Source organism: Anas platyrhynchos, chromosome 2 (assembly GCF_047663525.1).
Source record: "Anas platyrhynchos isolate ZD024472 breed Pekin duck chromosome 2, IASCAAS_PekinDuck_T2T, whole genome shotgun sequence".
NCBI classification, from domain to species: domain Eukaryota; kingdom Metazoa; phylum Chordata; class Aves; order Anseriformes; family Anatidae; genus Anas; species Anas platyrhynchos.
The window spans coordinates 57,117,501-57,132,823 of NC_092588.1; the positions used below are offsets into that span (position 1 = coordinate 57,117,501).

A 15,323-nucleotide genomic window follows, 5' to 3' on the forward strand; every position below is an offset into this window, starting at 1 on the left:
AAAAAGTGACTTTGTCACTAGTAGGCCCACTACCTGACTGAAAGAAATTACTTGTTAGCAAGGAAAGCAGCCAAGAAGTATGACAAGGTTCTGATAACATTTCATATTTTTGAGTCTTTAATGAGCCTTTTCCATGGCAGAATGCACAACAGAATCAATCTGCAGAGCTTGATTTCATCTCTAACTGAAAGCTGGCTATATCCTATAAACAAGATTGGCAGAAAATTCAGGGTGCCATTAATGATGATTATTCTTTGAAATGTATTATTCACTGTAGCATAATTTCATAAGGTAAACTTTATTTTTGTCTCCTTTTTTTGTTTGTTTTGTTTGTTTTGTTTTGTTTTTTTCCTTACCTAGGTTCTGCACAACATAAATATCACTTCTTGTGAGAAAAAGCAGGAAATACTTTTTTTTTTTTTTTTTAAATCTGGTGTATGTTCATGTTTGCACCTATTTAGAGCTGTAACATATACTAATATATATTACATATATTAAAAATCTATGTATAGTTATACTGGAAGTGAAAAGTAATGATGAAGCTCAAGGAATTAGATCTGAATCTTTTTATGGTCAAACTACAAGTCAATAATTATTACCAGAAAAACAAATACATTATTTGTTGAGGCATATATGTGCTTCAGAAATAACAATATTCTTTATCAAGGCTAAAAGATAAACTAAATGAAAACATCTGGCTACACTGCAGCTAAGTTCACATCAGCTGCAATCTATGGAAAACTGTTCTGTATTAACTAATACTGAAAATTTAACCTTTAAGGAATTTTAGAATGACTATAATGCACTTGTTTAAAACTAAATTGAGTGAATGCTAAAAAGGAACTGATCACTGTGGATAATACAATATCAAGCCTGTTATAAATTCAATTTTCTACTAAAGAAACCCAAGCAAGGTACCAATAACCATATTCAGAAATGGACTTGTTTGCAGCACCATATTTAACAAGATAGAACAACAACAGAATGAAGGTCTGCAAGGTTATTGTTACAGCTCCTTGAATCTCAAACATTTAAAGACAGATTCATTTTCTACAGTTTCTGTCCATTAGAAAGAAATGTTGAAACTAAAATAGCATTTGCTGCTTCTCTAAGCCCCAGAATACTTTATTTATTTTTTTTTTTTTGCTTGCTTGTTAACTCTTCCATAGTATCACAGAAGGGAGAAGGATGGAATTTGCCCAGGTGGGCTCAGGGAGAAGCAGCATAATGGAAACATGAAGCAGGCAAGGGACAAATATTTCATGATCAGTACATGAGCTTCTAAATTAAATATGGACTATGAAGAGAGCAGAAGAAAAATGTTGCCCAGATTTGGAAAACTTTTTTTTTTTTAATTTTTTAGTCTTTCACTGCTATGAAACCTCTATTTCTTTGTACATTTAACCCATATCAAAAAAAGCAAACCATTTGCCAAATGGAACTATGCTTTTACCTAGACATTTGTGTTTGAATGATAGAAATTAGAGCAGTAATATTAATGTTCCCAATAAATTTTGAAAAGAAAGTTCAGCCATTTTTTTAATTCCATGGTTGGAAGAGAAAAATTGACCAGATAAAATTTATTTATTCATTTATTTATTTATTTTTCTGAACAAACAAACAAGACCACCTCTTGACATTCCAGCCATTATATAATGACAGCAATTATATAATTGATATAATAAAACTCCAATATAGTTAAACATAATTTATGTGAAAACTGCTATAATGCCAGAGACAAATCAACCAAATCTATCTGTGAGCTTTTGAACATGCATTTTCTGAATATGTGAGTCTGTGTGACATCGATATAAAGTTTAGCTCCAAATATGTGTTGTGTCTACATAAATGTCTTAAGCGGCATAGTAAACATGTTTACACATTCTGTGCTTTTCATTAGGTTCTATTTAAAGCAAATCACTTTTTTTTTTTTTTTTTTTTTTCTGATTGTTATAGAAGATTTACTTTATATTCCTTTGCCGTTGGTTTTACTTTTTTTGGACAAAATATTTATTGTGCCACTTATATATTGCAACCCGTTAGGTAAACTAGAAGGCCCTTGTATAAAAAATAGTTACTCATTTTTCTAACTAGAGCTTGAAATCTACTAAAACAGTAATTACTGACATATTATTGCATCTGACCTAACCATTCCATCACATATACCGCATTTGTACACTTTTAACAGCTATATGGGAGGCACTTAACTTAAAACTGCACGGAATGCCCAAGGGAAAACTGCAGTCCTGTACTCTTAGAAGAGTTCATTTGCTGACACACTTTTCATTCACTGTGACACTTGCATTTAAAATCCTAATAAAATTTAGTACTGAAGATAAAAGAGAGCTAAGAAAGAAGTAAAATATATTCTAATTTGTTGTCACATTAGTATACATTAAGATATTTGTACCTAACTTTAGGTACAAATTATCTATGTCTGTTTTCTGTTTTTCTGTGGTTTTCTGAAGCAAGTAATACATGACCAGCTGTGAATTATTCTCTTTGCTTTCTTATTTCCAGACAAAAAGCTCAGCAATTGTGAACTACTTTTCTGAGTATGGACCATGCTTCCTAAGCAAGTTTTTTCATAAAAAGATCTCAGGTCCAATATAATTGAGTTGAAACGCCATTAGAGAGCTCTGAAATGGAGCAAAGACCAAGACTCTCTATTGCACTGTGCCATTTAAAGTAATTCCAGTCTATGTTCTTACTATGCAGAAGGAGATTCTGTTTTACTAGGAGAAAAGCACTGTGATTTTGATTGGTTACTGTTTCTGTCCATTTGGGAAGTTAGAAATTCCCTTCTAAGGATTAATGCTTTAAGATATACATCAAATGAGCTTTCACCTCAGAAGTGCAATACTTGGAGAGGCAAGGTAAGTGAGCCCAGAGAGGACTGCATGGCGTGGCTCAGCTGTTTCATGTATTGGAGCTATTAGGGTGTATACCAGTATATACCATTCCATTTATACTCTGTATGTCTGAAATACACTTTAGTATGCCAGTATCTTAGTTTAATGTGGGTAGGTAGCTGAGCACCATACAGATGCTCTCTTATGCCCCATCCCCAATAGAACAGGGGGAGAAAATGTGATGAAAGAAAAGGCTGATAATAAGGACAGGGAGATCACTGACCTACCACCCAGACAAAACAAACTTGGCATAAGGGAAATTAATGAAATTTATTACCTAAATACAGAGCACATATAGCAGTCTAAAGCAGTGAGAACTAAAAGCAAACTAAAAACACCTTCCATGATATCCACTCTCTTCTATGTCCTCTCTCCAAAATGCACAGGGGAATGGGGAATGGGGGTTGTGGTCAGTCCATGATGCCTTTTCTCTGCTTCTTCACTCGCTTCCTCTGCTCCAGTGTGGGATCTGTCCCACAGGATTCAGTCCTTTCGCCTGCTCTGCCCTCAGTGGGGGCGCTCCATGGGCCACAGGCTCCTCCACACCATATCCACCTGCTCCACTGAGTGCTCCTCTACAGGCTGCAGCGTGGAGATCTGCTCCCTGGGCTGAAGGGAAACAGCCTGTTCCACCAGGGGCCTCTCCACAGGCCACAGCGGAACTTCAGCTCTGGGGCCTGGAGCACCTCCTGCACTGACCTTTTGGTCTGTAGGGTTGTTCCTCTACATTTTTTCACTCTCTCCCATATGCAGTTGCACAGCAGATTTTTCCTTTCTTAAATCTGATCTCACAGAGGCGCAACTAGAATTGCTTACTGGCTCAGCTTTGCCAGCAACAGGTCTCTCTTGGAGCTGGATGTAGCTGGTTCTTATTTAACCCAGGGCAGTTTCTGGAACCTTCCCACAGAGGCCACTTCTGTAGCCTCCATGCTACTAAAACCTTGCCTCATAAACCCAATGTAGCCTGTTGTGTACTAGTATCTACACAGAAGAAGCAGATGAAAAGTAATCTCTAAAATAACAATAGCATTAGTGCTAGAAAGGCCAAACATAGGAGTGTAGAAAATATTTGAAGATCAATAGGACCATCCTAAATTCATGTTATATAATGGTTAATTGCAAGTCTATGAGTTCACTATCTCAAGAAGTCTGTGTCTAAGAGGGGAGGCATACAGATATGTTGTTTTATTTTTTACACATTCTGACAAATTGAGAAAATGGTGTTACTTCTGATTTATTTTTCATATTTTAGTGGGATATTTTATTTAAAAAAAAAATAATGAATTAATTAATTAATTAATTAATCTTATGTTGAAGTGATGTAGTACTTTAGGAATTTAAAGATACCGTAGATGACAGATTTGATAAAGACTGCTGCACCTTCTATTTTTAGATTGTCAGTTATAGGCAACTCAAGTGAACACAGATTGAAGCTTCTCATCTGTCAACTGCTTATTGATGAACTGAGGTGAGAAACAGGTAAATGGAAAGAGAATGCTACTGTTGCTTTGATCCATAAGTACTACCCTAACTGACTTCTTTTTAATTATCTTTTCCTTTTTTTTTTTTTTTTTCTTAATCATCCTTTCATCAGTAAGACAGGAACTTGTCATAAAGACAGGACGATAGAATAGAAGGGTTTCAGAATTGAATTCTTGATATAGTGCTATGAAAGGTTATAGGTTTGGGTGAGTGTATATTGAGCCATATTATATTATCAGCTATTTAAAATTGATTTTTTTATAAGAGATCTAGTGTCTTATCAATAATAGTGAATCACATGGAAAAAAAAAAAAAAATCTGTATCAAAGACCCAGGTCTGTGTAATCCAAGATAAAAATATCCAGATAATTCTAAACAATAAACTGTTCTATATTATTGTGGTCACTTATTGTATTATTATATCTATGTTATATTATGTATATATACATATATATAATAAAATAATATTCTATAAATCTAACTTATCTTATCTTATCTTATACTATATTATTATGTCTATATTATTGTAGTCACAAAGCAAAATTTGCTTCATATTTGTTGTACTAAGTTTCCAGGTACATGGTCCGGATCTTCTTTTTATGTATAGATATGTGGAAGAAGTGGTGCAGAGGTTAAGTCATCACTTTTGATAGGAAAATCCTTGTGCAATTTTTGTGCTTATGAAATTGAAAGACTGCTTTATTGCCCACCATCTAATCCAAACAAAGGGAAGCTTTCCAATGTGGAAAGAGGCTTGTCTGTGTAAATAGGTAGGCATCATACAAGATATGAGGATGGTCATCATATCAGCCCACTTCATTCCTGTTCTGAACCCATTACTTACAGAAAGGAAAATATCCCTGTATTTGTGGGTAAATCATGAGTGCTTGTCATGTGATTTTGACTCTTCTCCAGTTACACTACAGTATGATTTATACTAGATAGGGCATAATAAAAGCCTATTGTTTAATTATTAAGCAGAATCAGAGGAGACTGAAGGAGGCTATTGAGTGCTGTTCAGCCAAGCTTATTTGTGTGCTTAAAGAGTCAACTTAGGTTAGAGGCCTTTAAAATTTAAGTGAATGCTACTTTTGTTTCACAATAGTCTGAAGAGCTGACAGGTTATAATAATAATAATAATAATACATTGAACAATTTTCTAGAGACTAGGGTGCTATACTGATTGAAAAAGCAGTGAATTCTGTCTGCCTAAAATCTCCTTTGCAGTACCAACTGGTTACAGTAGTCTATCTATTCTGAAGTGTGATGCTGTGTTTTTAAACAAGTACCTATTTCATAGCTATGCCAATGACGGAAAAGACAGGTTTCTATATTCAATACAAGCATGAATCCAGAATCTGTAAAAGGACTCTGATACATGTAAGACTTTGGTTTATGGCATGTCATACCTTCAGGTGACATCTCTGGAACAGTAGCCACATAAGGTCCATCCAAGAACTGTGGTTCGTGATCATTGATATCTCGAACCTTGATAATAAATTCTGATTCAGGTTCAACGGGAAGATGAGTGTTCCTGTTAAGTGCCTGGGCTCTTAGAATATAGAAGGGTTTCTCTTCTCGATCCACCTTTTGTATCACATAAATTTTGCCATTATATTCATCAATGATAAATATACTTCCAGCTCCTTCCCCAGTCAAAATGTATTGTAAGTTGCCATCCTGTTTGTCTAAATCTGATTTCAGCTGTAAGTGAAAAAAAAAAAAAAAAAAAAAAAAAAAAAAAAAAAAAACCACAGAAGTGAAAGGAATTAATGTTAAATACATAATTTAGATCATTGGTTTATCAGCTCCCACAAACTTCTGCTGAAAACAAGGCAAAGGACCTTAAGACATTATCTAAATTTTTATTATTATAAATTATAAGTGTACTTTAAAAGTTTTATATATACATATATTGTTTTTATACTCAGCAATACTAGGTGTGAATATGAGAGTGGTGTTCCAACTCTGTTGAAATATTAAAGACATGAAATATTAAAGAGATATGGTATAAATCTGTATTATTTATTCTGAAATAAATTGACATATTTTGTAATTCCTTCCTGGAAGAACTTCATCCTCTGTTATTTTGCTAAGATCAGCTTTATGATGATGATTCCTCTGATGAAGCTGAGCCCTGGAGACCACTGTGGTTCAGCTGCATTTGTTCATGTCAACATAATTGTTCTGTTAATGCTAATGATATGCAACACCACTTTTGCGATAGCAGTAACTGAACCTTTTAATGTGCCAGTCATCTACAGTTGAGTTTGTTTGTGAACATCAACTTCCATCATATTATTTCTCTGACATTTATTTATTTCATGCTTAGACAAAATATTTAAGGGCCTGGATAAAAAATTAAAAACCCAATTTAAAAAATACATAAATATGTATCCAACTTGCTTATTCTACTAAGTGGAATGCTTTAAACGTAAGAGATATGTCTATGTGATTATTTCAATAACTTTCCTGTTTTGTTTCATTCTTATTGACCTTACAGATCAGTGTAGAATATGAGGTCACATACTGAGAAAGAATTAACTATGGCACATTTCTCTATTATATTCACTCAAAATATTTTGTGACAGATGCTGAAGTTGAAAAACAAATCATTTTAGCTTTTCCTTGGAACAATGACTGGTTATTTTGAATTGTTTATTTTTTTTGTATGCATCAACTGGATAGTTTATTAAAAATGAGGTTGGGACACTGCTCAGAGATATGAGGAACACAGTTTTGAGTTCTTGCACTGAATCCTAACAAAGTATTCAAATTATGCAGAGTTAATTTCCCTTTCAAACACAAGATAAATAATTTTCAGTGTTACAGTGGTTAAAGTCTCTAAAATTTAAACAATTTAAAGCCAAAAGCTTTCAACATATGTACTTTTGTTTGAAACATGGGGCAAGTTCACCTTTATAGGGTGAACCTAAGGGCAGGACTCCTTTATGATTGGTTTGGTCCCATTCATTTAAACACCATCCAAGAACGACAGCTGGCTAAGGGGCACCACAGATTCTTTTCTAGAAACCATAAATCATAGTTTCCTTGTCACGAACACCAGGACATGGGAAAGATAATGAACATCTAGATCTTTACCTTAAGATATGGTTGAGATATGATCACAGAGTGTATCAAACCCTTAGAGACTGGAAGCCTGGAAGCCTGACTAGGACTGGGTGTTTAGACATAACCTATGCTATTTATGTATTTTGTTTGTTTGTTTGTTTTATAATAGATAATATACTAAGTGGTCTTTTCATTGTAAATGAGATCTGGGACAAGAAGTTATGTGTTGTCATTATCTATCTTACACTGCAGTACTGATGAACACTTTTTCTCAAACATGGTAATGGAAGATAATTCTATGTTAGATGAAACTTGAAGATTAAGCTCTGAATCTAACTGCAGAAAGAAGTTGTGATAAGGCTAACAGAGACTGTCTACCTTTGTCATTGTCGATTGAGTTTCCTCCTGGGCCTTATTTACTATAAAGTTGATCATAGAATGCCAATTTACTTGTTGAAAACAGAGCATACTGTACTTCACAGAAAGCCACAAGTAAATGTGTCTGATTTAGACAATGGTTAGACTGCACTAAATGAACAATAATCTTAAATTAAAATTATCTATAGTTTACCTGTGAGAAATAGAAACACAAAATTTTGAAAATTATCTACAGCAGCATGAAAATGTTTGGCATTTATGACATTTCTTTTATGGGAAACAATGCTTTCCAGATATGGGAAAAGTAATAATGATTTTTTTTTTTTTAATGACTATGTCTATACTTGTTCTTTTAGAAGTAAGACATCACACTTCCATAGTAGTTAATTTGAAGGGGTTGAAAAAAAGTAATTAATGAATTTTGAGCACCTCACCCTTTGGGCCCAATTAAATTTTAGTGCTAGTTAATTAGCAGTTAAACTTATTTTGGTTCATTCACCTAGAAAGTGCCTTAAAGAAAAGAAAACTAGATCTCAAGACTACAATTACTTCTAGCTTACAAAAATAAATAATAATAATAATAATAATAAATAATAATAATTGTAAGTAGAAAGGGAAAATAAGGAATAGATAAAGTCTCATTAAGACAATTATCTTAAAGCACATTTTTAAAGGAGGGTGAAAAATAATTGCTCGTTGTGCTAAAGCTACGTTAATCTAATGAACCATGCAGATTCCTGTAGTTTCTCAGTGGTAAAAGGATTTAGTATTAATCTGCTTCATTAAAAATTAATGAGGGGTAAATCAGCTGCTACTTAGTGTAATAGAAAATCATGCTAAATACTGTTTGTAAACTGCACTCACTATGGCTTCTTTGATGAAGAGCCAAAAATAGCACATGCAAGTTGCCAAATGTTAATAAATGAGTCCTTAACTTTCATTCAGAAGACAGGAAAATTTCAGCTTGGTACCGTCAGCTACTCTGCACAGATTTAGTTTTAGTAACAGGATGTGAGTGGTGTTTCCTTGACTGCAGAGCCATGACCTTTAGCCCAGGGAGTTCTCTGACCCTAAATCAGGTTGCAGTAAAGTTGAGATGTTGTGCTGCCTGATTACAGCTACCTCAGCCCTTTTTGTATCTTTCTTGATATTTCCAAGTCAATGAGGATGGTTGATCTTCCAAGTCAAGGCAGTACGATGATAACAAGCACATTAAATCTAACCTTGCACTATCCTTACATCATGACTTACCATACCTGTCCAACATACACAGGCATCCTTGAGGTCTGTTCCTCAGTTACAAAAAGCGGCTCCCATATCCAGCCACGCTTTACTCTTCGAACTGTTGTGAAAGACTGATCTGTGTTTTGGGCACTGTATTTCTGTGTGGTTGGAGAGCAAAGCCAAAGCTGAACCACTGTCAGCATAAGACATAGCAAAGTGGAACAATTCATGCTGAAGCCTCTCTTCAATCAATTTTCATCTGTTGAAGACGAGAAGGAGAAAAAAAAAAAAAGTAGACCTTAGACAAAGTTTCACAAAGGCATCACTTTTGTCTTGTCTTCTTACTTTTACTTATATATTCTGTGCTAATGTAGGAGCTGATTTGCAATATTAAAACCTCTTCCTCTTCCTAAAAGGAAAGAGTTGGAACAAAGTCTGTTTCTGATTAAAATTGAGATACTTTTAGAGACTCTGGCATGAAAGTCAAGTGTTTAACTTTCCTTTATGAATATCCTACACAGGGACTTTTTATGCAAAAAAAGGAAAATCATCCTCCAATTAATTCATCTTCAAATTAAGCTGGGTAATTGTGTTGTGTAACCTAGGAATAATTTGATTGGGATAATTGTATGTTTCTACTTAGAGAGGACTCATTTTGAGCAGCAGTTACAGAACTGCCTGAAGGGTGCATGACTACCCTCAGTGGCCATGATGACTGATAACTGAAACAGAGCGGTGCAGGTTTTTGTTTGTTTGTTTGTTTGTTTTTAACCTCTTCTTTCCCTCTTTCCCAAGTCAGCAAAACACCAACAAAAAAGCCAAAGGAACAAGGGTACCATGTAGAAAAGCATGTCTTTGCACAAGCTATATGGTATTATGTTCTTTCCTGTGATTTTTGGCACAATAAATAAAACTGAATTTTAAATAAAGTGCAATTCTCAGTTGATAATCACTGTCTTCTAAGAGGCAAAGAGGAGAATTCTGAAAACCTTTGCCCCATGTTCATTTCTTAAAACCTTATTTGGCAATGGATCTAGAAATTTTCTTCAAGTCTTTAGCCAGGAAGAATAGCATTTTCTATGCAAGAACAAAGTGTGGTTTATGAATTTATCTCATGGTGGTCAGTTTGTACAACACACTTGGAAATATACATAAATATATATATGTATATATATATGGCTGCTTTTAATTTAGGCCTGAAAAATCCATAAACCATTTATCTATTCAGGATGAAATACAAATGTATATGTCTTTTAAAGCCACGGTTTAATAATAGAGCTATCAACACCTGACTTTTGCAAAGGAAAATATTGTAATTGCTTAAAATAACAGAGATATCATGTAGACATTTATTCATTTCCTTCCAGATTTGATATGATGTTAAACTAGATTCTGTTAAAATGTAATCTGTGTCTATATGTTTACTGAGAAAAAGATAAAGGAGTTTTAACAGAAAGACATATAATTGTAGAAGTTAGAATGTTGGTTCCAGTTCTGCATACATTTTGTTTTTCAAATTCAAAAACTATAACAGTGCAAGATGAGATTTGAATGAAAAGGATGTGACTTGTGTACTCTCGTTTCAGTTTACTATGGAAAATTACTAATTATCCTAAGTCTGTAAGAATAGTGTTTGCCACATGGAAGACGATGTCAACAAAAGCTCAGCTTGTTTCTCAAATAAAGCTTGAGCAAGTGTTATGCCTTGAGTGTCTTTTTACAACGGGTGCATTTAGTGCTAAGAACTAATTTGCTCAGTATAAAATCTTGAAAACGGTCATTTCATTTCAGTACATTCCTGCACCTGGGGAGGAACAAACCCCGATATAAGAAAAAGCTGGGGGCCACCCATCTGGAAAGCAGCTTTGCACAAATGAACCCAGAGGTCCTGGTGGACACCAAGTTGAAAACGAGTCATCAATGTGCCCTGGCCGCTAAGAAGGCTAATGATGTTCTTGGCTACATCAGGCAAAGTATCTCAGCAGGTCAAGAGAGGCAATCTTTCTCCTCTACTCAGTATCTCTGACATATTGTGGAAAAAAAAAAATATTTTCAAATCTTGAAATGTTGCACACTATTTGTTATGTGTATAATGTGACTTTTAATTGAAAATACAGGTGCTGAACAAATTGTAAAAAAAAAACAAAAAACAAAAAACAAAACAACCAAAAAAAAAAAACAAAAACAAAACAAAACATAAAGCTATGTAAGGAAATTCAGAGTTGTATGTCTCTGTTTTTCCCTTCTCTGCTACATCAAACATATTCAATTTGCCATTACTTTCAAGACATTTCAGAGCACATTTATTTCCAGCATCTTCCTTCTCATCTGGCAAAGGCCTCCAGCTGTCGGCCAGCATAAGTTGCCATTATTTATAAACCATAAATACCAAATGAACAATAAAAAACAAATAGCTGCAAACAATTGCCTTCTTTCTGTTCTCCAAACTTCAACTCACTCTCCAAAGTAACTCTTACAAAATAACCAGGAACTAATGTCTTATTTCTCATCTTTCTTTAAAACAACAGCAATAACAACAACACACAGTATTACCTACTTAAAGGAAAAAAGAGTTCACAGTTTTAAGGCAGTTCTGTGCTGAGTCTGCTGCCTATCACAGTGTTGTCTATCTTCCCCTGACAGTTGTTTTTTTTATTGCCCTAATTGTAAGGTTATTGTAAGTGAAATGACCTTGTAGTCCATGTTATAGCTATAATATGTAGCAGAACGGAGGATTAGTAAAAGTACAGAGCTTTTAGATAATATAATAATACAAAAAAAAAAAAAAAAAAAATCTTAATAAAATAATCCCTCATTAAGAAGAAGACAAATGTATTTTCATAGATGAAAAAAATGAGCTCTCGCTAATAATTTCTCAAGGGAATAAGAGAAATTGGGACCATGTCCTATTCTTCAGTAAGTAATACATCTCTCTTACTTGTGTTGGATTACACTGGTTTAATAAAGACTGATATTGAGAACAGAGTGATGACAATATCAATTGTGGTTGTAATAAGTAGGCTACAGCTTTTAAAGTAGTATTTTCCTTTTATATGTCGTGAAACCCATGATTTTCCTGTAGACTAGGGACAGATTTACCTCTTGGTACAAAGTGGGGGAGTACTTTGGTTTGTTCTAGTATTGTCCCCAGATGAAATCCTAACACCATTTGAAACTGGATATTAGCTTTAGGTGTTCTAGTATTCTGACTTGGTTTTGTTATTACAAAATAATACCTTTTACTGCCTAACATTTCAAGAATAATAGTAGGAAGAGGAAAAGGTTCTAAATATCCAACCTCTGGGATATCGTGAAGTAATTTGTGTGCTGATGGAAAAAAATAAGAGTGAACTAACAGCCTTCCAAAGTATTAATATATATAGAATGAGAGATAATGAGGATAATTACTGTTAGCTGAAGAATAGGGACAAAGCAGCTTAACTTTTAAAGTTAAATCATTATAAATATAATCAATATAAATAAATAAATCAATATCAATAAATCATTATCAATAATAATAACAACAACAACTTTATATAAGAAAAGTCTTACAATTAGGGAGTGAAAACATACCAAAACATAGTAACAAGGTAGATGTTGACTAGATATTATTAGAAATCATCTATTATCCTGTTTAACTGTGGGCTTTTGAAACAGTGACTCCTGAGGAAAACAGTTCTTTCTGTCCTTAAAAGTATTGTGTAGAACCAAAAATGAAAGAATGAAAAAAAAATAAAATCTTGAAAATGGATGGTCATTTCAAAGGTATTTCCTTTTCTGAAATTTAGTGTTGTCTTTGCTTGTTTTTATATCAAATAAACAACAAGAACAGAAAAATAGAACAATTCACATGAGAGAATCAAATTAATTATTATTCAGCTTCTGAAATGTGATTCTTGTCTCAAGCAGAGACCTCACATCATGTGTTTTCTTTTGTGCATCAGTGTTGTTATGATAGCAACTCATATTCATTGGACACTTTAGGCTCCACCCAATGTAGCAGACACTTAAGCTATAATACTCATATAACCCTCAGGCAATTAGCAGACCTCCCTCAACACACACACATATATACACTGCATTATTTAATGTATATGTTTTCTTTTCTTTTTTTTTTGTCTTGATACTTATACGTAGCAATCGTTTTGTTTTGAAACTGAAATATTATTATTTATTTATTTGTTTGTTTGTTTATTTTTGTATTATAAATAGATAATTTAGATAATTTAGATAATAGAAAGATTGATACAATCTTTCATTTTGTGCAAAATGCTGGACTTAATCTTATACTTGCTGCTTCTTGCACTTCATGAATTTCACATAGAAAACAATATTTTACACAGATTTGTTATGTTAGAAACTCTTTACCATTTTCATAGTTTTTTATCCGTGATTTAATTATTTCTAGTCAGTGCCAAGTTGTTGGTTTTTTTTGTAAGTTTTCCATTCTTCACATGTTTTAAGAATTTTCTGTGGTGACACCAGAAAAAGACATGTTAAAGTTTTAAGAATAAATACGGTATATTTAGCTGCAACTATGTAGGATTCTTGATTGCAGGTTAGCACAGGGTAAGTCACTTCTATAACAGTAACAATTAGCTGAATTGGTGAAAAACATTAGCGAAAACTAAAAAATAAAAAAAAATAATTAAAAAAAAGGTGTTATTTAAACTTTTTATTTTGCTGAATATCACTGTTTTCATATGCCACCTTGCATTTTTTATTTATTTATGTGAGTTGATACCTGTCCTGCTCAGGTCACCTTTTCAATAATACCTCTGAGCTTATGTTTTGTTTGTTTTTTCTTTTTTGTTTGCCCGATTTTTTTTTTTTAATTAGTTTAGCATTTAGTATTGTTTTAGCTTTATTTGTACTGAATCTAAATATTTTAATTGAGTCTTTTTTGACTTTATGTCTTTCACACATTGTGTTTTTGATAATTTGGACTACTACATCTAACAAGTATGCCAAATTTAATTATACTCTGCCTAGAAGAGCTAACATCTAAAATGTAATATCTTCAGTCAATTAATTAGAGCTATATCAACAACAGCCTTGCTAATCTGTGCATGACTAGTTATTTTAAAAGCTATTACTTAACCTTGAGAAGTGTCTCCTTTAACACACGTCTTGATGTAACATTTGACCAAACCATATTGACTGGTATTGCATATTAACACATTAACAACTACATGTCTTCACTACTCACCCAGCACTTCACTTACTTGGAGAGCAATTACTTATATGTTATGAATATGACATAAATTTCATTTTATTCTAATTGGGACATTATTTTTTTCATTTTGTAAATGTGAAATGATACCGTTAGGGAAGGACTTCAAACTATTATATAGAATTGCCAGAGTAATTATCTGTCAGTTATACATGAACAAAATAGCATTAGAGAAATTAATTTGTCAGTTTATTAGTGCCTTTAAATCTGTGAATTTTAATCAATGTAGAGCTGACTGACTAGAAACACAGTCATTCCTATCGCTTTATAATGGTGTGCTGATTATCTTTTTAGGCAGTATATTAACACCCCAGCATTTTACTAGAATATCTGTAGAAATACAGAAAAAGCCCAATTGACATTTCAGATGACAAAAAACTGAGCTTTCAATGCCCAACAAGCAGTTGGCAGTACTTACTAGAGAAATGAAACATCTTTTAAAATATCAAATTGTGATATTTATTTCTCAAATCCTATCTCTAGTATCAAAGTATGTAGGAATTTAAGGAAAGGTAGGACATTTGTTTTAAATGAGGGGAAAGGTCAAAGCTGAATGATGAGATTTCCTACTGTGGCTGAAGAAAAGAGATTCATTCCCTGTTCAGACAGATAATATAGACAGTACAGACAGACATATTCCCTGCTTTACAACCTTAAACCACAGTATGTCTTGTTTGTTCTCATTCCTTTGGTGGAACTATTTTAATCACCAAAAGATGATTATGAGTAGACCAACAGGGAGCCAGAATTAAAGCCAGTGACTATTGGTGTTTATACCCTTTCTGAATTTTGTCTTATATACCTAGCTGCAAAATACTTATTTGACTGTGAGTATACAAGAGGAGATAGCCAGTCTATTGCCCTTTTCAGGCCTGATCCACCAGTATTTTTAGAACTGAGCAATTGGTTATTGATCTGCAGTTTCCCAGACATACAGGCAGCTGAAACCAGCTCATTATTTCTGGGTCTATATTTGTCTTCCCTTAGGTGACTGCTACCTCTGCTGTGGACAAAGATTCTCA

At 33.5% G+C, this 15,323-nt stretch overlaps 1 protein-coding gene across 8 annotated transcripts in view; it reads right to left on the reverse strand.

Moving 5' to 3' along the window:
- LOC101793040 (cadherin-19) overlaps positions 1-15,323 on the reverse strand; it is a 108,726-nt gene that overhangs the window by 26,901 nt on the left and 66,502 nt on the right. For 7 of the 8 annotated variants that reach the window (XM_021276843.4, XM_072034795.1, XM_072034797.1 and 4 more), the window contains 2 exons: positions 9,101-9,327; positions 5,804-6,098 (listed from right to left, as the gene is read on the reverse strand). In XM_021276843.4, coding sequence (XP_021132518.4) covers positions 5,804-6,098; positions 9,101-9,298 — 493 coding nt within the window. In that variant the 5' untranslated portion in view covers positions 9,299-9,327. Of the gene's footprint in view, positions 1-5,803; positions 6,099-9,095; positions 9,328-15,323 lie in introns of those variants that run through there. The other variant, XM_072034798.1, reaches the window with a different exon arrangement.